At 38.4% G+C, this 25244-nt stretch overlaps 1 protein-coding gene across 3 annotated transcripts in view; it reads right to left on the bottom strand.

Moving 5' to 3' along the window:
• Positions 1-6484: 6484 nt before the first annotated feature.
• LOC132760829 (blood vessel epicardial substance-like) overlaps positions 6485-25244 on the bottom strand; it is a 75345-nt gene continuing 56585 nt past the window's right edge. For 2 of the 3 annotated variants that reach the window (XM_067467366.1, XM_060753100.2), the window contains 5 exons: positions 21594-21781; positions 18401-18509; positions 13818-13985; positions 12629-12770; positions 6485-8883 (listed from right to left, as the gene is read on the bottom strand). In XM_067467366.1, the coding sequence (XP_067323467.1) occupies positions 8771-8883; positions 12629-12770; positions 13818-13985; positions 18401-18509; positions 21594-21781 (720 nt within the window). In that variant the 3' untranslated portion in view covers positions 6485-8770. Of the gene's footprint in view, positions 8884-11332; positions 11436-12628; positions 12771-13817; positions 13986-18400; positions 18510-21593; positions 21782-25244 lie in introns of all 3 variants that reach the window. The other variant, XM_067467357.1, reaches the window with a different exon arrangement.

The raw sequence follows: 25244 nt of genomic DNA, 5'->3' as shown, positions 1-25244 counted from the left end.
GTAATTAGGAGAAAAGTAATGCAAGGTGTGCTCAAAAGCTATTACTAAAATTATTTAATTATCCAAAATTGAAATTAAATATATAGAAATGACAGTGGGATCTGAAACTGTAATTTCAGTGTTTTGTGAGCAAAGAGAAAAATTGTAAATTTTTCATATGCCACAAATTCCAGAACATCCATTCCAATGGGAAAAGATGCATGTTCTCATAGGCTGGGTGGTAATCCCATATGAAAACGACAGGTTCCTGCTTGCCTCATCAATTCCTGCTCGATTAAGCAAGAATTGTTCTATGCGCAAAAGTGATAAAGAGGTCTACAGCTTTTACTGCTTCCGCTGCCCCATTGCAGCACACGTGGGAGCCACATAAATCACTCTCTGGGGCGGAAGATTGCCAGTAAGAGCCACACATGTGCAAAGCTAGTCAAAATGACAGATGGTTCCTCTACTACACATCAGGGCTTAAAGTGGTTTAAAAATGAGACCGGCAGTAATTTGACAGCTAACTTTGATTTTGGCATTGCCCTTACACTTTTGCTGAGAAGCGCACAATCTATTTTCTATGTTCTAAAAACTGTTTTGAACTTTTAATAACATGTTGCACCATATATTGTTTTCACTGTATTTTCTTTTACTGTTATGTTATAACTCACAGTTATATATTAAAGAAAAAAACCCTCTGGTTTCCTTAAAAAAACAACAACTTTGAGACGCACTAAGATAAAATGAACAATTAATGAAAGGGGCAGGAAAAGTAACTGCACATTCACATTCATGCATACTTACTGAAAACGAACAGACATCTGAATCCTTACCAATTCCACATCCTCTGCTCAGAAACAACAATGTTTGTCGTAATTGCCTTTAATTTACTTAACTCTTTGAGCCACGACCCTGTTGACTGGTGTAACTACAAGAGAGTAGTTTTCACAGACAGCCACAGAGGTTAAAAGTCTGCAGGTTTCACTTAACTGTAATTGTCTTAATTTTTAGGTTACCTTGAGCTCCAATTCTATGGAGAAAGTATGACTCCCCCCATCCCCTTTACAAGTACACAGTTTCACCTACCTGCATCCATCAAACTATCTCTTGGAATTGTCTAGGTCTTCTAGATGATTCTATGGTGTGCTTCCACCAGAAGTTGCCATAAAGTTGCCATTGAGAACTTTTATACAGCTATTTATTACTATATACATGTTATGAGCTGGTGAACTACCGTGTTTACATAGAAATGGGTTTGTGAGAATTCACATATTATTATTTTTCCATTATGCTTTTCTTTGCCAACACAAGGGCAGTAGTATTGCTGTTCTAAAGTTAATATTTGTGTTTTGATGTTGACAAATACGTCTGACTTTCAGAGTGCTTAAAATCAGCCATATTTACCATAGAGTTGCCCTGTAAAACTATGAAGTCAGAGAAATATAGCTAAATTTCACAGCCCTCTAGAGCAATTCTATGTTAACTTCTGGTGGAAGTTACCGTACAATTATCTGGAAAATCTAGAAATTTCTTTGACAAGACATAGTTCATTTATTTATTTATTTCAAATATTTCAAACCCACCCTTCTCAACCCCCGAGGGGGGACTCGGGGCGGCTTACACCAGTAACAATTTGATGCCACAAGATAAAACACTATAACAAATAAAACATCTATTTAAAACATGAATAAAAACATGAAGGTAAAACAGATTAAAATCCCATTGAAACATTTGTTGGATACAGGTAGGTGAATGTGTACTGGTTCTACGTGATGCATCGGTGATGCATCGCTCCCTTAACACATCCCAAGAATTGGTCTTGCTGTAGTGATACTGCCTCAAAAGAACACAAAGAACAGTCAGATCTTGGTGCATCTATCAAGCTTACATACTTTCCCGCATTGTTACATCTTGACTAGAATGCCAGAAGCTCTCCATGTTACGGACAAGAGGTTTCTAAGCAGAGGATGGATGGCCATCTGCTTTGAATGCGATTTTCCTGCTTCTTGGCAGTGGTTTGGACTGGATGGCCCATGAGATCTTTTCCAATTCTATGGTTCTATAATTCTACGATTCTGAGTCTTTTGTCGCCTCACTTAGAGAAGGGAAAATTGGTCTTCTGCATGTACAACATGTCCTCCACCATTGAGCTGTGGCACTTTTCTAACCACCTGTATAAAGCTTTTGGACCATTCAGGGATTTTAGCCCTCATAAACTCTACCTAGCAGAGCCAATGTGGAGGGAAGCATCATGGTAGTTGAAATTAATCAACACTAAAAGTAAATTCTGTTCGAAAGAAGAAAATTACAGGCAGTCTTGGAGTTACAAATATTTGACTTACAAACAAGTCACAGTTGCAAACATGGGTGAGACAACAGGAAGTGAGATAAATGTATCTCTTGGAAGGGAAATTCACTCCTGAAAGAGTTATCATGGGGAAAATTAATTAATTAATTACCATATTTCTATCTGGCTCTATCTCACTCAAAGGGGGACTCAGAGCAGCTTACAATCTACAATTCAATGCCACTATATATATATATATATATATATATATATATATATATATATGGTGTGTATGTATAAGTATATGTATACACAAAAACACACATATATATACCAAAGCAATACATAACATAATTAAACATCTCGAGATCTCTCAACTGAAGCTTTCCAAAACATTTTTTTTTTTTTGCAAAATCCAATTATCACAGAGACAGAAAGTGAAGTAAAATCTTCCGAAGGCGGGGGGAGGAGCAGCAGACAGAAAAAAACCATGAGGGCGTTTACCCTTTTTTTTTGCTATCCAAAGCTAGCTGTCTACCTATCTATCTGCTGTTACACATAAAAATGTACCTGTTCTGACTTAGAAAAAAATCAACTTAAATATAGACCTTCATAAATTGGGGACTGCCTATACACTGATAAAAAACTGAGTAATTTTGTGAAATGAGAGCTGAAAAAGAGCATAACCATCCAGTTAGCCAGCTATTTGATATATTGGTTGTCATGACAGCAATCTCACATTTCTCACTCAGATTGTAGCCCTTCTTCAAATACTAATAGTTATCCTCTATGGAGTGTCAGTACTGAAGCTATGTTTCCTATAGGATGCGTCAGCAGGAGAACCACTCTAAACCTGGCCGTGATGGATAAGACCCAAACCAAATGTAAGCAAACCAGCACCTGCTCACTGTTCCTCCTCCCCACTTTGTGAATGTATGTGTGTAGGAAAGATCAGCCTTCTAGAAACTTGAACTGACCGTGTGCATTTTGAAATTGGAAATTGTAGTTTTTGAAATTAGACCAAGAGATGTACATTGCCAAGATCTATGTTCCCCACCCCCAGTGTGCTCAGTAAAAATAATTCAAACCTCATTTCACAATTATTAATACATTGTGTCTACATTTATTTAATAATGCTTCTGAATAATAGTATTTTGGACATACATTTGTAGATGTCTATATGTTATAACATAACTAAATATTATTGGACAGCCCACAAATCTACATATGCATATTTAACTATGTATCCTCTCCTAATCTACTGTAACAGCCAACAATTGCTCAGTGTAGCTATTGCTTGTTAAGATACCGTAAGTTTAGGTGGCATTTGTAATAGAATATGTAAGTTGATCTTATGCATTTGTAACTCAATAGGATGTCAGTCATAATTTACTCCTTATTGCAAGAAACAATTCCTTAATTTAAGTGCATAGCTGAACAGCTTCGGAGTAATAATACTAAACGTATTTCTTGTATTTCCTTTTTTATTTTTGAAAGGAAAAGTATGTGCACAAAGCAACTCTGCCACATGCTATTTGTGTCATAGAAGGCTGGACTAATTGTGGCTCCAGTCAATACATCAGTGAAATTTCACTTCAACATCACCTTTTACAACAAAGGTTGGTGGGGAATTCAGGTCCCAAGAGTACTTTGTTCAGGAAACCAGGATGTGGTTTTAATAGATTATTAATCTCTAAGGAGGAAACTATGGAGGTACATTATAAACTGAAGTGCAGTCAATTACTAGAAACGGAAGAGATTTAGCTGGAAATTCTGATCACAACTTCCAGCTGAATCCCAAAATGATTTTGTAACTATTTCTTGTATGGCTGAGATCATTACCCAAAGTGCAGTTTTATTTCCCAACTGCTTAGAAGTGAAGCATTCTTTGTCTGTCTTTCCACATGTCCCTTTTAACTCCCAAATATAGCCAGTGTGGTTAGGGTCAAAGAGACGAGCTTTCCAGGCCTGTAAGAGAATAATTGTTTTTGCAATCCAACATCTGTTCTCGTTACACAAGCATACTTCCCTTTTCTTACACAGAATTTGTACAAGCAAAATTTTAGGTTGATTCTAGGACTTCTGTGATGCAGAAAGTTTTTCTTGCACTCCATTGAAGGAATAACAGCATGCAAACAATGGTAAGAATTTATGAAGTTGGTTGTGGATATTTGTTGTCTCTAAGTATTCAGAGACAACAGGCTGCACATGCTTTGAATACTCTTCTAATTAGCATTAATAAATCTTTCAGGGCTTTGTAATGATATTAAAAAGGAGTGTGGGCTAAACTAATTCATTCTACCATCCATACTACTTTTAAAGGATGAATGCAGAGTTCCACTTTGGAATCAGAAAAGGCAAAGCAAGGCTTTCATGGCCGGAAACACTAGGTTGTTGTGAGTTTTCCAGGCTGTATGGCCATGTTCAAAAAATGTTTTTGATTAGCCAGTTGGCCTTATCAAAAACGGACAGTGCAAACACAACATACAACATACATCTAGTCATCTTAAAATAAAATACAAATATACAGCTATTTGTCAGCTTGAAACCAATGTAGCTTAGCCGTAGATATATGCATTTTATATCCAGGGTGGGAGAAAGAACTCTTTTCTGTTTGAGGTAGGTGTGAATGTTTCCATTGGCCACCTTGATTAGCATTTAAATGGCCTAGCAGTTTCAAGTTCTTTCTCCCACCCTGGACATTCCACAGATATATAAACCCAAATTTCCTAGTTTTCAACAGACCTCTCAACCTCTGAGGATGCCTGCCATAGATGCAGGCGAAAAATCAGGAGAAAATGCTTCTGGAACATGACCATACAGCCCGGAAAACTCACAACACAAGCCAGCAAAGCATGATGTCTGAAAGTTTATCATGATTTTCAAGTTCAAGTCTACAATGATGCTCTCAAGTCAAGAAATGTTTCTTACATTATATTGATTTGAACCTTGTTGCCCCCACAAAACCAGTCTAATATGCAAGCCATTTCTATGTTATGAGTGGGACAACATCAAGGAGGTGTTCTGTTATTTTCCTGTAACTGCATGCACTGCAAAGAAACCATCTGTAGGTGCCTCCCAAGAACCCTCAAAGATTCCTGCAGATGCCTGTTGCAAGATTCAAATAGTAGCTGGACACATCCCTGTAATATTAATGCAGTTTGACACTATGGAATCATGGGAGTTGTAATTTGGAGAGGAACTAGCATTATTTCACAGAGAAGGCTAAAGACAGTGTGAACTATCACTCCCAGGATTCCACAGCATCAAACCATGGCAATTGTTGTGCGGTTGAACTGCATTAATTCTACAGTGTAGGTGCATCCTTGGTGTTGAATGGAACAGTTGTGGATATCTACATTATAGTTGAGTTTGGAGGATGATTTCATGATAACCATTAGAAAAATTGACGAGGAGAAAAAATCTGTTCTAATAGAGATAAACAACAGGTTGATATTTAAGAGCAGTTTGCGCTACATCAGTGGTTCCCAACCTTGGTCCTCCAGGTCTTTTGGACTTCAATTCCCAGAAATCCCAGCCATCATACCCGCTGTTAGGAATTGTGGGAGATGAAGTCCAAAACACCTAGAGAACCACTGCACTAGACAAAGAGGCAATAATTTTGATTGATGATCCAAAGTTCCACCAAAACAAAACAAAACAAAAAAAACTACTGAGCACCAGGCTTTCCCATAGACCATAGATTTCATCTGTGAAGTCTACATAAAATCATGAAGAATTTCAGGAAATTCCAAGCCTCAGTGCACAAAAGGGAGCATATGAGATAGACTACTGCAACCAAACAAAAATAGAATTACGTGTGTTATCCATATGTTGATACAATTTCTCCCTCTTCTGTGGAAAACCTGTCAAACAGAGTGCTGTGGCTCTATGTATGTTTGCCATAGACATGATTGTTGTTGCTGATTATTATATTTCTGTGATTTCAGAATGCCTTTCATTGCTACTAGATGTCTTTTTTTAAATAACAGAACCATTAATTTATAACTGAACTCAATAGAAAGGGTCTATAGGATAGACTGCCACAAAGCTCTGAGATGTCTCCAAGACTGCCCCTCAACATCTCAGAATGGAATGATAAGCTTGAAAACTTACACTGACTATTTGTGATCAAAAGTCTGATGGCATCTCAAGAATCACCTGCTTATTCTCAATGTGACATTTAATCCCTATTGGAATGGCTGGTAAAGGAAATGCATACAACTGAAGATTTATTAAGCAAGGCAGGAGTTAAATACATTTACTAATGTTATTGTACAGAAAAGTTAAATGTATATTTCTCATATGTACACTCATTTTCACACAAAAAAAAATAGTCCGGTTATTAACAGATTGACTCTATAGATGTGACACAATATGGAGATGAATTGCTCTTATAAACCATTCTGATCAATAAAGTTCAGCCACATTACATTATTTGTCTGACTGTAGAAGAAAACAGTTTTTCCACTGAGAATAACATCAAGAAAGGATGCAATTCTGGCTGCTTTACATGAAGAAAAATACTTATAAAATTGTTCCAGAAATTAGAATTTTAATACTAAAGTTCACAATTATCAGTTTGAAGAATCTATACATGTAGAATTGAAAAAATATACTTATTCACATCAATGTGTGGTATCTCTTTTTGCTGACATCCTAATGACAGACATTATTTCTTTTCAAGTCGCTCCTGACACGACCAAAAAAAAAATTCTTTTCAAGGATATAGCTTTTACATTAAAGTGTTTGCCAGTACAGGCCACATACAAGATGATGTTGGTGCTGTTTTCAGCACCTGCTATTACTATAACAACTGTTAAAATGTGGAGAAAATTAAGCACTTAAACTCTCACACATTTCAGTAGGAGAGCTATGCTTAAGTGCACACAAAAAATCCAGTTTAAACCAATGAGACTGAAAGTGCTTCTCTTCCGTTGGAAATGCTGTGCAGCGTAATTACACCCCAGATATGTATTATGAATGGAACTAGAATAAAAAGGCACTATACCAAGTCTTCTGATCACCATTTAGCCATAGAACACGTTTCACTATTATCAATAAATTTATGTATTTATATTGACGCGCCAGGCTTACAACTGTGGGAAACGTGCCAGAGCACTTTGCAAAGCAATTAAATAAATAAAAAATCAGGATAATCTATGAATCAAAGCTGATTTTGATGGGTTAAAACGCCAGAATAAAATATTATAACTTGCATTGCATTGTGTTTCATGTGTTTTCACTGCAATATAATTAAAAACTAAAGGCCTTTGTCTCTTCTGTTTAAAACTTCAATTCTAAATACAATTGCTCCAATACAACCATTTGCTGTGGTTGTGGACACTCTAATAAATTTGTGAAGGAGGAGACCCTGTATTGTACAGAGAGAACATGGCACAACCTGCAGAACACTGCATGCCTTCTACCTCTAGAATCAGTGGTTCCCAACATATTTTTTTTGACCAGGGACGACTCTGACGAAGAGCTTCTCTCCAAGATTTGTACCAAAAGGGTTATGAATTGGTTTTGTTTCCTCTGCACTATAAGAAGGTTTAACGAGAGCAGTCACTCTCGTTGCAACGGTGTAGTAACGGTGAGGCGACTGACCATATTTTAGTTCTTGGGGACCACTGGTGGTTCAGGGACCAGAAGTTGGGAAGGTAGCTTCCAACTGCATGGAGAACACTACTATAGGTGTTTACTAGTAGAACTGCTATGGGAAAGAACAAACAGAAGACATTCAATAGGGGTCTCTATAATCCATAATTTTGCTAGCCATCTTATTTCTGGGAATGTATCCCCCAAGGGTACAGGGAATTGCACTGTACACAGTTTTAATGAGTCTAGGTCAGTGTGATGTAATGCATTGAGTGGTGTACTAGGATTCTGGGAGACCAAGGTTTGAATCTCTGCTTAACCATGGAAACCCACTAGGTGAATGCCCAAGCCACACTATATCGGCCTAAGAGAAAGGACATAGCAAACCCCTCTGAACAAACCCGGACAAGAAACCCTGAAACTGGCTTGCTTTAGGGACACCGTAAGTCAGAAACAACCTGAAGGCACACAAGCGCAACAGCAACTTGGTATTTCCAATATTTCAGCTGAAGATTCAGAATTGATGAGCAGTGTTCAGTACCAGGAGAAAAAGGAGTTAGGGCTGGGATGCCTCCTCTGTTGGTGTGTATGTTTGTGTAGGTGAATGCCTGTGTGTTTGTGTACATATACAGGGAGTTTCCCTCTCTATCGACAAAAATGAGGCATGCCAAACACACAATGGCTTTAAGTCCTGCTGCAACAAAAAAAAACCCCATTATTTTCAGACAATATGGTAAGATCAATATATAATCCTTCTTAAGGTAGGCATCTGGTGGCAAAATAAAGTGAAATAAAACACACAATCATAATAATAACTTTTACAATCTCATCTACATGTCTTCCATCACTACCACGCTTGTGATCAGCTTGTGCAATTCAGTAGAATTCAGTCCAGTGCCGTCACTGGTGAGATTTAGATGGTACAGCAGGTGGAAACTCAAAGACATCATCCTCCACGCTTTCTTCAATTGGTTTCATTTTAGGTGATGTTCTTAAATGAGGAGATGGCTGACCTGTCAATTAAAAATAATAATAAAGTAACGTCTTAAATCTTTCCTAAAACAACAACTATCATGGGCTATTCTAATATCTAAAAAGGACACACACATTTTTAATCTGGAGTCTGGCTCATCGAAGTGCAATGAATTGAGCAATGGGCTATGGATATGCAAGTCATACTCTTTCAGTCTCAAGCAACCCACCTCTGAACAAATCCTGCCCCCAAAACACTGTGATGAGTTTAAGGTCACCATAAGTCAGAAATGTTTCAGGTGATACTTAGGCTAGCTAAAATAAGGTATCCGAATGCAAGTGAGTACACTAAAGATAAAGATAAAATAGGCTAATTGCTACTGCTTGATTGTTTTCAGAAAATTGGCAGGTTTCATTATCAGGACATTGATGTTCAAATACATATGAAATCAGGTCCATCATTTTGAAACACCCTGTATTATTAATTATTCATTTAAACAATTATCCTACATCATTATGAATACCTAATATAATTAAAACATCAAAAATATCTAACACAGAGGAAAACCACTGTAAAAGAAAGAAAGAAAGGAAAGAAGGAAGGAAGAAAGAAAGGGAGGGAGGGAGGGTGGAAAGGATAGGAAAGGGAAAAAAGAAGAAAGGGAGGAAGAAAAGCAACAGAGACAATAAAGGACACACAGAATCAGAAAAATTCAAATGATATAAACTAATTAAAATATCTAGTTATAGCTCTGTGTCCTTTTTGTGTTTATCTAAAATATATGCAGCAGAAAGATTTTTTTAAAAAAAGATTTGTATCCAGAAAGCATTTTAAATCAAATGGCTGGCTAATAAATGTCAAACATTACATCCGTTAAATTCAAGCATTTAACTATTTTCTTTATATTTACTTTTCTTTTCTGCTTTTACAGTATAACTACAGAATACCTTTGGACCTCAAAGAACAGATAGTTTTCAAAATTGTAGCAGGAATTGAGAGTTTTGGCATATGAAGGTACCAAGGTAATGTTCCTGGAACCCTCCGTAGGTTTACATGGATTGCCAAAAAAATGTCAAGAGAAAAACAAAACTGGACCTTGGGAAAACAAGTATTTGTTAGACGTAAGGTGAATGGCTTCTCCTAGAGGACTGCCAGAAAAAGTGTAGTCTGGGGAATTTGGACTACAAAAACAGCCTTAGAGCAGTGGTTCTCAACCTTCCTAATGCCGCGACCCCTTAATACAGTTCCCTCCTGTTGTGGTGACCCCCAACCATAAAATTATTTTTGTTGCTACTTCATAACCGTAATTTTGCTACTGTTATGAATCATCATGTAAATATCTGATATGCAGGACGTATTTTCATTCACTGGACCAAATTTGGCACAAATACCTGATATGCCCACATTTGAATACTGGTGAGTGTGTGTGGGGGGTGGGTGGGTGGGTTGATTTTGTCATTTTGGATTTGTAGTTGCTGGGATTTATAGTTAATCTACAATCAAAGAGCATTCTGAACTCCAGTGATGGAATTGAACCAAACTTGGCACACAGAAGTCCCATGACTAACAGAAAATACTGGAAGGGTTTGGTGGGCATTGACCTTGAGTTTGGGAGCTGTAGTACACCTACATTCAGAGAGCACTGTGGACTCAAACAATGGTGGATCTGGACCAAACTTGGCATGAATACGCAATATGCCCAAATGTGAACTCCGGTGGAGCTTGGGGAAAGTAGACATGACATTTGGGAGTTGTAGTTGCTGGTATTTATAGTTCACTTACAATCAAATAGCACTCTGTACCCCCATGACCAACAGAAAATACTGTGTTTTCTTATGGTTTTTGGTGACCCCTCTGATATCCCCATGCAATCCTGCAACCTGACCCCCAGGTTGAGAAACACTGCCTTAGAGGGATGTATGAGGCCCCAGTTAATGTAAATGCAGTACTTGATTAGTTCACATTCACATAGGATAATAAATAACAGTATGTAACAAAATTGGGGGGAGGGGGGGGAACTGTTCCTGATTTGTAAGTGTTATTTCCTGTTTAAGTGTATACTACTTACTTGGAAAGTAGTTCTTATATTCCAAGAACTTCGTTTTTGTGGCTGCCACAAACTACATTGAATTAGTTGAGACTCTATAGGCCTTATCACATTTAAGCATTTATCCACTTCAATCCACTTTAAATGCTGTGACTGCTTCCTACAGAATTCTGGAGTTTGTAGTTTAGGGAGGGACCATTATATTGTTCATCCAGAGAAGCCCTGGGCCTCCCTACAAATCCCAGAATTCCTCAGGAGGCAGTCACAGTCTCATGGGATAAAGTTCTAAGTCTCAAAGACACTACAGGGTTACTAAATATCTTTTTATGGAACAGATCACCACTACTAAGTCTCTGAATGTTACTATAAAGCACAGGTTTGAAAAAAATCACTACTTCTATGAAGTGAGAATTGTTACATTTTATTTTTAAAACATTAATACCTTTTAAAAATAATTTTGGTTAATGTGTGATGGTGTCAACGGAAAACATCATGCTGTAAAGGATTCACTCCACAAACATTATACATTTCTTGTTGGTTATTTCCTTAATACAAAAGAAGAGTTAGGGTTTGTGTCAGTAACTATTTAACACACATGCTTTCATTATCAGTAAGTTTAGTATCAGGCTACAAAACTATATACCAGTACAATATTTAGGAATGAAGCACCACTGCAAATAGTGACGCTAACATCTGAGCAAATCTACATGCCATTCCACTGCTTTGAAGGCACATAAACACGCACACACACACACACACACACAAACAATGAAGTATAAGATGACTTTTCATTTCCATGTACACTGACATTCGAGGATATACAATGAGGAACCAGAATTGCAAAGACTTGCAAATCAGCATGTCATACATCAAATAAATAAATACACAATTTCTACTGAGAGTTCCTGTAATGTGATAGGAAATTAACTCCTAGAGCCAGTGTTTCTCAACCTGTGGGTCTCCAGATGTTTTGGCCTTCAACTCCCAGAAATCTAAACAGCTGGTAAACTGGCTGGGATTTCTGGGAGTTGTAGGCCAAAACACCTGGGGAACCACAGATTGAGAACCACTGTCCTAGACTGTACAACTCGCTAATGCTAGTCCAAGACACATTTAATTTTCACAGCTTTTCTACAGACAAAAAATAATAGTTTGATGGAAAAATACCCTTTTCACTTTGAAATAAAAAAGGATTCTCTTTTCCTAACTACCATGTGCACTGCCTGAGGTGAAGGTCAGGAACTAAGACGACATGGGCAAAGATGTATGCACGTGGATAGTATCTGAGAACTCACAACTAAACTCAGAAAGTGCCCACATGAGTAATTATGAGCAAATGTGTGTGTGTGTGTGTGTGTGTCTATATGTGTATTTATCTCCTTGTTAATACTCCTATATATACATATTTCCATGTGTAGAAGTGGTGTATGGAATTTGATCTGCAATGATCTACGCCTACTGCTTTCAATGTGATCATTGTGATAACGACAATGCTGTCCCTTATCCCACCCCCCAGCATACACCCACCTCATTCTTTTTATATATTTCCTCTGAAAAATGATATAATGTAAGAGAATGAATGGATTAGAAAGCAACCTATGAACACATTAGTGGGACTCCTCTCTCTTGCTGTTGTCACAGATCTAGCCACAGTTTCCCCACGTTTTCTCTGATTGCAACTGTTTGCAAGGACTTTAAGGAATTCCTAGAAATAGTGAGCAACTGGTTCATGACTCACGGAGAGAAGAGACAGAGGAAGTCCCTCTGAGAAAATGCTGCAAGCCCTCTTCCCCATCACTTGAACTAGCCATGCTGTTCCTCATTTGCATCACAGAGAGTTGTGAACACAGGCTGGGCTGCCGATCTATTTTTTGGGATGCCTGTAGAGAGAAACATACTATTCTTAAAATCATCTATAGCAAAAGCAACATTTAATAAGACATTTATATCCCACAGGATTTGGTTTTTTTAAAAAGAAAAGTGATTTAAAATGTTTACACAGCTTTTGTTGTTTGCGAAGGAAACTAGACAAAATGGAGACATAAGTCAAATATGTGCATGTAAACTTAACAACATAGGAATTCCTATCAAAGTGGTAAGCTTGTAATTACATTAACCATGGACTACTTAGAGAATTATAATACCTGGATGTCAAGCCTGGTTCATTTCTAGCATTAGACATTGTAACAATAGAAAAGCATTAAACTTGGCAATTCATATAACCAAACTCCCCAAAGCAGTTGATTAGCAGGGTGTGACCATAATGACGGTCTCTGGTAAATCTACAGCAGTGTTTCTTAACCTGGGGGTCTGGACCCCTGAGGGGGGGGGTCGCAAGGGGGGGGGTCAGAGACCATCAGAAAACACAATATTTTCTGTTGGTCATGGGGGTTCTGTGCGCCAAGTATGGTTCATTTCCATTGTTGGTGGAGTTCAGAATGCTCTTTGATTGTAAGTGAACTATAAATCCCAGCAACTACAACTTCCAAATGACAAAGTCAACCCCACCCCACCCCACCCCACCAGAATTCAAATTTGGGCATATCAGGTATTTGTGACAAATTTGGTCCAGTGAATGAAAATGCAGATGTTTATATGATGATTCGTAACAGTAGCAAAATTACAGTTATTAAGTAGCAACAAAAATAATTTTATGGTTGGGGGTCACCACAACATGAGGGAACTGTATTAAGGGGTCACAGCATTAGGAAGGTTGAGAACCAGTGATCTACAGCATCTAGCAGGTCATCGTCTTTTGATTTAAGACTGAGCAGTACCACGTTTAAAATAAAGATATATTGAGGGATCTTGGAAGGCATGCATTTAAAGATATAACAAGGAATATGTCTTGTGGGGAAGAGCATACAAGCAAGCTTATGTATTACAGCAGCTATACAGCACATTATTACGGAAAGGAACCTGCTTACCTTATCATTTAGAGTTGGGTCATTTAATGAGTATAGCTTATTTGTAATATCTTTTCCAATGAGATGCTTAAATATTTCAAAAAGAAATGACTCAGATTCCAGAAAATATGCAAGTCTCTCTCTAGACCAGCATAAGAACTTGCAGTTATCATCGGCGGTAATGGAGACCTACGAAGAAACAGCACTCATAAAATTAGCACCACAGTAACGGGTCTCTATGATTGCAATACGTTTAGTTGGGATCTTCAGCAAAGAGAAACTTAACATAAGCATATGAACAGTGTTTTCTCTCATCAAATGCCATTTCAACAATACAGCGCAGGATGTGCTTATCTGTTCTGAACTGTGGCAAAACATGGTGCGGCAAAAAGTTGGACTTAAAAGCACAATGCAGAATAATCCACAGAAGCCTCTGGCAAATCAGCCAACATGGTGTAATGGCCTGAGCACTGGACTCTGAGTCTGGAGAGCATGGTTCAAATCTCCACTCAGCAATAGAAATTTATCGATTGGCCTTTGGCAAGTCACATTCTCAGGCCTCTTCCACATAGTTGAATAAAACCCCACATTATCTGCTTTGAACTGGAATATATAGCAATGTGCATTCAGATAATCCAGTTCAAAGCAGATCTTGTGGGACTTTCTGCCTTCATGTTCTGTGATATAGGGCTGTGTGGAAGGGCTCTTAGGGTTATCATAAGTCAGAAATGACTTGAATGCCATAGCAATCAGGAGAAAATAATGTTTTCTCTCAGGGCATCTTCCTTGCAAGCTTTCTCAGGGCCCTTCCACATAGCCCTACATCCCAGAATATCAAGGCAGAAAATCCCACAATATCTGCTTTGAACTGGATTATTTGAGTCCACATTCAGATAATTGATATTCTGGGATATAGGGCTGTGTGGAAGGGCCCTCAGGTTACTTGAAAATATGTAACTAGCAGTGCAGCAAGTCTTCAAGGAGGCTGTGTGGCCAGAATCCTACACAATAAATTGCTCACGAGGGAGCCCCTGGTAGTGCAATGGGTTAAACCCTTGTGCCGGCAGGACTACTGACGGAAAGGTTGGTAGTTCAAATCTGGGGAGTGGGGTGAGCTCTCATCTGTCAGCTCCAGTTTCCCATGTGGGGACATGAGCGAAGCCTCCCACAGGATGGTAAAACATCAGTGAGTCTCCTAGACCACATCCTTGCAGAGGGCCAATTCTCTCACACCAGAAGCGACTTGCAATTTCTCAAGTCACTCCTGACACACACAAAAGAAACCTTGCTCATTGACGGACCTATGGTATGTTGTAAGCTGACTGACATTTTGCTACTTGTGCAATAAAGCCATCTAGGATTTCAAGATTCAAGCAGAAGTCGTGACTTCCAAAAGGGAATGTCCATGTGTGCTTCAAGCTGTAGCTGGTGAAGCTTTCCACTTTGTCAGTATTCAACAGAAACACAGTCTTTGTAGGTAGCTAAATGCATGATGCTACAGTCCCTGGAATAATGTACCAAGGGTGAAGATGAGACCTCAGAAAGGGGGATCCAACATTACACATTTCACATTCTTGGATGCAGTCCAGCCACCCCCACGCTTCTGATGTCAGAGCTCCAATGTCACAAAAGGAAAAGGTGGGCAGCATCAGTGAATTTGAAAGAGCAGGAAATGGTGTGGATCTAAAGGATTGGAAGATTTTGCTTGTCAGCAAGGCTGCAATGAGAGATCCAGCACAGTAGAGTGATTTGTGTGCTAGTTTGCAACTCTGGAGACCATGGATGAATTCCTCACTTGGCCATGGAAACCAACTGGATGACCTTGGGTGAGTCACTCATTTTCAACCCCAGAATACCCCATGTTGGGAGTTATTTAGGGCCATTATAAGCCAGAAATTGTGTGAACAACAACAAAGGCTGCAATAAAGAGTTGCAAAAGGTCCCCACAAGGATTCTTGCTTTTACTCCTCACAGCCTGACTTGCCGATGGCAGCAGACTACACCACAGTTGCTATAGATAGCTGATTGGCTTTTAAGATGGGTTTTATATTTATTTGTGGTTAGGTTCCCTGGTGGCGTAGCGAGTTAAACCATTGAGCTGCTGAACTTGCTGACCAAAAGGCTGGCAGTGCGAATCTGGGAGTGGGGTGAGCTCCTACTGTTAGGCCTAGCTACTGGCAACCTAGCAATGTGAAAACATGCAAATGTGAGTAGATCAATAGGTACTGCTCCGGCTGGAAGATAACGGCACTCCATGCAGTCCTGTTGGCCACATTACCTTGGAGGTATCTATGGACACCGCCGGCTCTTCAGCTTAGAAATGGAGATGAGCACCACTCCTCAGAGTTGGACAAGACTAGACTTAATGCCAAGGAAAACCTTTACCTTATGGCAATACTGCTGTCATCACAGATGAGAATACAGTTACCATATCCTAGGCCTAAGTTCCAATAAGCAGTATCACGATTTTTGGCCACATGGATCCAATTCAGTAGATTGGGAGTTCTATTGCCTATACTGAGGCACAAACACAGTTTGTAGCCTTATTTCTAAAGGCTGCTTCACACATGCAAGCAAACCACAGGACTTAGTTTCAGATAGTTTATATAAGCTTGCATCCAGCAGATGGCACCAGCATACCAAGAAAAAGAACAAAGTTTCTCAAGCAGAAAAACACAGATTCATATATGGAACAAGTAATTCTCAAAGGAAATGATAAATGTGGTATTTCCACAACTAAGCCAAACAAGAAACTAGACAGCCCTCCAAAAGGCAAAGATTGATTTTGCCACTTTCTGTAAGGGACATCATTTCACCACACCATGAGCATCCATGGATTTTGGTATCCACGTGGGTCCTGGAACCAAATTCTAATGGATACCAAGAGACCACTATATCGCCAGTATATAAGCATGCAAGGGAATACCATGCAATACATTTAATTTTGTGTACACTTTTCTGTATTTATATAATACAAATATATAGATATAGATATATAGAAACCCAACATTGGGAGAAATATTTAGCAGACAATGAAAAATGAACACTTCTGCAATTGGTTTAATCACAGGAATAATGCCTGATACAAATAAAAACTGAATGACAGGTCAACCTGATACTGGCAAAGAGAGATTTAAGTTGTTAGGTGGCAGCAAATCCTAACAAAAAATTTGAATTTGGGGGGTGGTGAGAGAAGGAAGGTTATAGGCTTCTTCTTGTCCACTGTTTGTTTGGTTACAACTTAAGCTGGCCTGCACAACAGGAATATTAAGATTTAATCCCGTACAATTAGATTCCACACAAAACAAATCAGTGTTCAAAGCAGAGGATGTATTAGTCAATGGTAGTTCAGTTATCCAATAACTGTCCTCCGCTGCAGGGAGGAATATGATATTGGCACTAAGCCCAGTCTTTGACTGGAACATATTACATCAGTCACCATTTTTATACTCTGTTCCAGCCCTCTGTCTCTGTTTTACTATCAGCAGCTACTGCATATTCACAAAATGGCAAAACAAATAATTATTTTTAAAAACTGCAACCCACAATCCAGGTGGTCCTTGTAAACAAATATTCCACATTCAGTTCATGCTCTTCACAACAAGGTAAGATGCTGGGATTTGGGAAAGTCTATGCTGCATATTCAAAGTTTAATTTCAGGCAGAGGTTTGCCTTAGATTAGAAACCTGATGGTATGAATTTCTGCCGGGTTTCCTGTCTCTGACTCAAGTTACTGACAGAAGCGCTCTGCCCATTCCATTCCCAGGAGGAGTCTTCCTGATCCCATGGTTGAGAGACAGCCTTATAGCTCTCTCCTTTGGACTACTGCTCACTAAGGTCAACTCGTATCAGCTGCAAAGCTATGTGCCAATTAGGTATGACTGCCCACTGCTGACTGAAGATTGTATTGCATGCTCTAAAGACAGGTGCACATTTAAAGTAGCTCAAATGTTTTAAAGACTAAACACTTGGTGCTACAGCTTTAACTGACAAATAAGACACACATCCTCTTTAAAAGAAGACACTGGCTGGCTTTCTTCTCAGTATTTATGCCATTGCAAGCTGATAATATAGCATTGTTAATGCAAGAATTAATAGTTAAAGTAATTGCACTATTGCAAAGATAAAAGTGCCATCAAAAACTTGTTTGTGGAGTTAGGAAGTCCTCCCAAAAGAAGTCTTTCCAAGCTATTGAATGGAGATGCATCCTACTGTCTCCCTCCCAGCAGTGAGGCACAATGCTGTTGTGGGGGTTGCCTTATTTCAAAAGTAGGGGGTAGCTTTGAGAGATGTAGCTACAACAATGGAGCTCCATCGCTTTATTTACATCTCCTGGGGCAGAATCCCAGGTTTTTAAAAATACATGAATGTGGGAAAAAAACGAACCCTAAAAGTTGCTCTTGAAAGCAACCCAACAATGACATTTTGTATCTGAAATGATAAATATTTTATGTATCTACATAAACATTTTAAAATGTTATATGCCTATGTTAGACTAGACAATGAATACACTGTTGCTCATTAAAATTTATGACACTGCATCTTTACTTCATTAATGAATCTGACATCTTACTATTTTCACATAATATAACATGGTCCCATACCTGGAATTTCTCACCCCGATTCATCTGAGTTGAACGATATTCAGGAGAATCTATAAAGGCACAGGGGTAAATATTATGCAGGAAATGCCCTCGATAGGAGACCTTCATTCTGATGATAAAAATGTTAAACACATTTGAAAAGATCTGAAGTACAGCAATTAATACACAGTAGAATAATATGCCATCCTAGAGCATAGTCCCACTTTCTTAATTATGGTTAAGATCCTGGGAACAGAACTTTTGCTGCCAGCCATCATAGTATCACAATGAATCAGCATGGGATAATCTAGCCCTTGATGACTGCATATCTGTCCTATTGTTTCTTACAGCTTGATAATCATCCCTAGTAGAGAGAGAGCATGCAGTCTAAAACTGTGTCTTTTTCTGGGTGGTTTTGGTAAAATAACAATTCAGTCTGCCTCTGTAAAAAGATTAATACGGATCTACGGATCATTATGAGGACAAGTTAATGGGGATGAGAAAGCAATCATTCATTTGGAAAATCTATTCACCTGGTTAATATTAATAAACCTTCCTGCACAATGAGTTCTGAGAACCAAACAGAAAGGAATCATAAATCTTTCTGCAGGTGCTCCCCAGAAGTGCTGGGCTTAATGCCAACTTTACAAAAGCCTAAATCCTATTAATAGCCAGAAACCTTCAGGGGATTTACATATACACAAAAATTATAGCTATGGTGTTATGTAGTGAATTCCATCCTGATTCTCCCCCAATCCCCACTTTCTGGAATCAGCTACTGTAATAGACAGAGGATCTGGTTCCTTCTCACTTGGGAAGGAGCTGACCAACCAACCGAATCCCAGAAGTGATCTTGGGTGCAATAGGTAAAAGCAGGATCCCATCACAATTCCTAGTCTCACTGGGATTGTGAGGGGATGGGACCATTAGATAGCTGCTTCCCAATCAACAGAGAAATTGATTCCCTTTGCTTGCAGCAGCAGCTTCCCAGAAAGGAAGAAGCTATATGGCTCTCAGAAAAGGACTACAAAGGAATCATAAATCCAAAAGAGTCATGAGTGCATTCCTTTAGGTAACGTATTCCTAACTGCCCAACAAGATTTTAGCCAACCTCCTTCTTTTCCTCTCCCCACTGCCCCCACATATAACAGCCCCTCACTATAGAAACGTTGATATACTCCTAAGATGACAGAATTTTAGTAGTATTAAATTTACTCTCAGCGATGGATAGAAAAAAACCCTGAAATGAGTCAGTTTTGGATTAGCAATAGAGCTTAAATTACTCAATGGAATTGACTAAACAGATATCACAGTGTTATAACAGCTTTGTCCATTTCTAATTCAGAGTTTAATTACTTTATATTACACATATGATGTATGAAATGAAGTATCCAGCACAAAATAATTTCCTCTCTGAAGCTCTGAAGCTCTCCGCAAATCTGGGATTAATATTTCCAAAGCTAAAGTCATTATTAAAAGGCTATCTAATTGTAGCACGTTATGTCAACGCGCAGAGCCCACATGCTCCATTTTGGGGTCAATGAATTTAAATTAATCAAAAACTATTTATTTTAATCATTATCTCACTTTAATTCCACTCATATTGAGTACTAATTCCATTTTAGCCAAATGGCTGAGTGAAATGAGCATCTCTATTGAAACCAAACAAAGAAGTCTGAGAGCATATTAAAAAGAACAAACATGTTTGACAACAACTTCCATCATGTCTGTCAGTTGGCCATGCCAGCTGGGGCTGATGGAAGCTGGAGCTAAACTATATCTGGAGAGCCAGATTTCTCACCCCTGAGTATATTTTCAAACTTGACTGTTAGCTTTTTGAAGCACCCTCTTTAAAAGTCAGGTTCTTTTTTGCAGATTGGATGCTATCCAATAAAGCCTTTACTAGAAACTCCTGGGTCGAAATTCAAGTTACCATGATAACCAAGCAATCTATGAATTTAATACAGCAAAGAAGTCACAGATTTAGGGTCACATGCAAAGATGGTACAACTCAATGAAAGAAAATAAATTGGGAAGAAGCTGTGCAAAACCCAACTAAACCCAACTTATCAAAATACTATTACTGTCTTAAAAAACACCTTCTTTATCACAGATTCTTTGAATCCAGACATATTCCTTAGGTTATCACTGCACAAATATGAAGTTTTGTGTGTGTGTTTGTGTGCATGCACACATACACATATTATATAAATATGCCTGAAACATTTCATGGAGAAAACATCAACAAGGAAATTTCCTAGGATCAAAACTGTGAAATGAGAAGGTATCAAACTGTAACTGTATAACAATTGAAAGATATGGATAAAATAATAATATACAGAATAAATCTCCCATAAGTGGGATACATCCCTCACTGATACCTGTAACCATGGATATTTTGACTATGCTTGGACAGGAAGTATACCATAGAACAGCACTGGAGAATCTAGAGATGCCCACAAACATTTCTGGGGTATTTTTTTCAAGTGTGATTAAGTTAAGCCATTGATATTGAATCTGCGGATAAGGGAGTTGTTCTGTAGCTGTAACAGAAAATGCAAGTGATTGATTTAGATACAGTGTCTTGATTATGAGCATCCAACCAACTGAGTTCTGAATGCTCCTATCAATGACAAGCGAGAATAAGATCACTCTCTATTCTTTCACATTTTTCCATTACAACCACCCCACTACTGTTCCAACCAAAGGGTTCATCAATTCTCTGGAGTGAATGGAAGAAACCATGAAAATCATCATCACAAGTGGAAGCCCCAATGGCACAATGAGTTAAACCCTTGTGCTGGCAGAACTACCGACCAACAGGAGAGAGCAGGTTGAGCTCCCTCTGTCAGCTCCAGCTTCCCATGTGGGGACATGAGAGAAGCCTCCCATAAGGATGGTAAAACATCAAAACATCCAGACATCCCCTGGGCAATGTTCTTGCCGATGGCCAATTCTCTCACACCAGAAGCAACTTGCAGTTTCTCAAGTTGCTCCTGACATGAAAAGAAATAATCACAAGTGAGATTCTTTTTCCAGGTGAGAAACCTCATACAGAAGAAAGAAATCCTTCCAAGAGGCAGATTCTACATCCGGCCCAAGATATGGTACATTATTTTTCCATTTTTTGCTTCCATCTCCCTCCCATAACTGTTTATTTATTTACTTTTCATTAAAAAGGAGAATTCCTTTATGAAATCTTACAAGCACATACTTTCCTTTTAGCAGAATACTTAATCGATCATCCACTGATGTTTTGTCCTCTGATGCATATGCTTGACCTGTTTTCAGGGTCTGAATATTGCAGAATTGACCTGTCAGTCTTTGGAACAGCTCTGGAGGCACATGGAGCGGTTCAAACATTCTTTTATACAGACTGCTGAGCTCTTTATCTATCTTTATCTGGAAATACAACAACAAAGAAGTATCAAAGGAGACTGGTTTCAGATGTCAGTTCATTTTAGTTTAGTTAACATGGACAGTAGATGCCAGTGTATTTTAGTAAAAATGTATTTTAAAAAACAGACATACAGAAGTATACTGGTCCTCCCTTACTGCAAAATAATATTAAAGGAATTGGCAAGTAGCCTGAAAGCTTTATGACAGTAGATATATAACATTCTATCTTTTACCTAGATAAGAACTGAAAGTTCATTCCTCCCTTTCCTTTCCTTTCCTCTCCTTTCCTTTTAATGCGAAGATATAATTTCCCTTGGGCCTCAGCAGAGATGAGTTATTAGTCTTTCCATATGGTGTAAATAAAACAATTATCAAAATGTTCTATCGTTTTTCTAGTGAAATATAATGACCGACATCCTATCCAATAGTTTCAAGATCATACACTGGATTTACAATCTTGTGACGTTTTCATTTAGGCAGCACTATTTAGATAAGCATTCGGTTTCTACAGCAGGAGCCTTGCAGGATGACCAGAGGCAGGAAGTTATTACTACTGCATCCTCAGGATAGCCTTCAGGATAGGTAGCCATTGCTATCTATATCCAACATACAGGTATCCAAATCATTTTAAAGCCATCTAATCTGACAGTTATGAGTACATATTATAGTAGCAAATGCCACATTTTTTACTCTGATCTGTATAAAGTATTTCTTATCTGTTCTGAATGTTCCATCATACATCTACAATGAATGACCCCAAAACTATTATTAGGAAACATGGAAAAGTTTTCCTATTCACAATCCCTACACCATGCAGAACGTTATATATCTATGTCACATACCCCTTGTTCTTTTTTCCTAAGCTAAAATGCTGTAAATGTTACTTTTGCCTTAGGGAATTTGCTCTAGCCCTTGACCATTGATTCCTTTCCAAGTGCAATGACTGTAATTGTACACAGAGTGGCCATATCAGAATTACTCTTCCTTCCCTTCTTCTTTGTCTTCTTTTAAATTATTTTATTCATTTATACCCCGTCTTTTCTCAATTATGAGATTCAAGGCAGTTTACGAATTCTGAAAATCAGTGAAGATTAAAAATATACAGAAACATCACACACAGAGAAAGGGGGGGGGGGTATGAGAGAATATTTTACAACCAACTGAACAATCTTTGGAGTTAAAAACATTTAAAATTCATTACAAGACAACATAGAAATCAATGAAACAGTACAGCACTCCATCAAAAGTCTATTATAAAGTCTATTATAGTCCATTTCTAATTCCCTATTGGAATGGGAAAGTTTTTACTTGCTGGCAGAAGGAGAAGAAAAAAGAAGGCATCCTAATCTCACCAGAGAGGAGTTTCAAAATCTGGGAGAATCTGTCAAGGCCTTTTCCCTGGTTTGCACCAAATGATCCTGAGATGAGCCTGAGTAGGACAAAGGGAAAGACCTCTCTTGAAGGTCCTAGAGCTTGACAGGCTCACAGGGGAAAATACCGTTCTAACAGCCTGGACTCATGTAGCATAGGACTTTGTTGGTTGTAGCAGGGCCACATAAATATTTAGTTTGTATAAAGCCATTATGACATCAGAAATGTTATTTCAACTCCTTTTCCGACATTTAATTTGTCTTTTTCACAAGGCTGCGCAGTGGAGTCATGTTTCATTAAGATGCCACAAATTCATCCCAAGGTCAGTTATCACCAGCCGTAATTCTATCCTAAGACATGTGAAATTGACATTTTTTGCTCCAAACTTGCATACAATGAGCCACATTTAATATTTTAATATGAGTCTTTCATGGATGGATGGCCATCTGTCAGGGGTGCTTTGAATGCGACTTTCCTTCTTCTTGGAAGGGGGTTGGACTGGATGGCCCATGAGGTCTCTATGATTCTATGTTTCTATGTCTGAAGTGATCACTGATGTCATGCTCTAGAATTGGGTGCAATCAACAATCTTGCTCTCTGATCACCCTCAACACAAGAGGATTCCTGAACAAGGTTTGAAACAACAACAGTATCCCCAACAGAGATCTTTGAGGACTACCACTGTTCACTTCCCTCCAATGTAAGAAGTGCCAATTTGTATCTATTTTCTGCTTCTCTGATCTATAGCTCTGCTTCCATGCCATGTTCATATACTTGGTCTGCTGTTTCCTAGGTTTCTCCTCACCCCATCCAAGACCCTTGTGCAGAAGTTGGTGTTATACCAGCCACTTTCTAGTATACTTGAACATTTGGATCCAATTTTGTTGCTATTTGTTTTTCAGTAATGTCCTACTTCACCTCTTGTCAGCGGTATATGTGCCAGCAAGTGACAATCTCACACATCTGAGGCTAAGAAGGCTGATTAGCATTCTACTGTCAATTGTACACCTAAACAAGAAAGAGGACAAACAAGTTGGCTTAAATCTAGATGTCCCTCTGAATCAATACAGTTACTAACCAGGACACTCTGTCCTACCTTAATACAAAAGAAAAGAAGCAGATTGAACTGAGACCAATTAAACTCACACTGAGAGAGAAAACTGAAAAGGAGTGAGCACCAGATAAATAAATATGGGAGGCATTCACTGAGGAATCATTTAAAGGATACTAATGAAAGATGAGAAAAATAAAACACCTCTTCTTAAACAATGTCCAAAAGCATCATAAAAAAAGAGGTGGACATTCTTTTCTTTCTTTTTTTTTTTGGAGGAGCCAAACTTTGAGAACTACAAGGTTTCTTATTTTCTTCACAAAGCTGTCAAGTCCCCCCCCCCCCCTCAACAAATGCCTATCCAGATATTGAGACTATCCAGATATTTTGTACTGAAACTTCCATAAATTCTAGTTCACCAATCATAGACAAAAGTGAACGGTTACTGGAGATGCGGTCTGACAATATTAGGATGTGATTTGTCTACTCTTTCGCTAAATACAATAGTTCCCCCTCAAAACAAGTAAACTTCAACAAATCCTGTTGCAGTAAACGGTTAATCCTGTCAACTGTTTACTGCAAGTTTATGATAGTAAATGAAGCAGAAATGTCTGAGATTCTGTATAAACAGAGATGTCATCGAACCATGTGTGTTAACATAACTTGGAATGATTTAATTTTATATAAGAAAGGTTTCTTTTCATGTTTATTTCTTACTTGGTTCATTTTAATCATATATTCTAAATGTATTGTCGAAGGCTTTCATGGCTGGAATAACTGGGTTGCTGTAATTTTTTCGAGCTGTATGGTCATGTTCCAGAAGCATTCTCTCCTGCTGTTTTGCCTCCATCTATGGCAGGCATCCTCAGAGGTTGTGAGGTCTGTTGGAAACTAGGAAAATGGGATGTATATATCTGTGGAATGTCCAGGGTGGGAGAAAGAACTCTTCTCTGTTGGAGCTAGGTGTGAATGTTTCAATTGGCCACCTTGATTAGCATTTGATGGCTTAGCAGTTTTTAAGGTGTAGTTTCTTACTACATGGGG

Source organism: Anolis sagrei, chromosome 1, assembly GCF_037176765.1.
Source record: "Anolis sagrei isolate rAnoSag1 chromosome 1, rAnoSag1.mat, whole genome shotgun sequence".
NCBI classification, from domain to species: Eukaryota; Metazoa; Chordata; class Lepidosauria; order Squamata; family Dactyloidae; genus Anolis; species Anolis sagrei.
The sequence above is the reverse complement of the archived record's forward strand: the minus strand, read 5'-3'. Positions and strand labels throughout refer to the sequence as shown.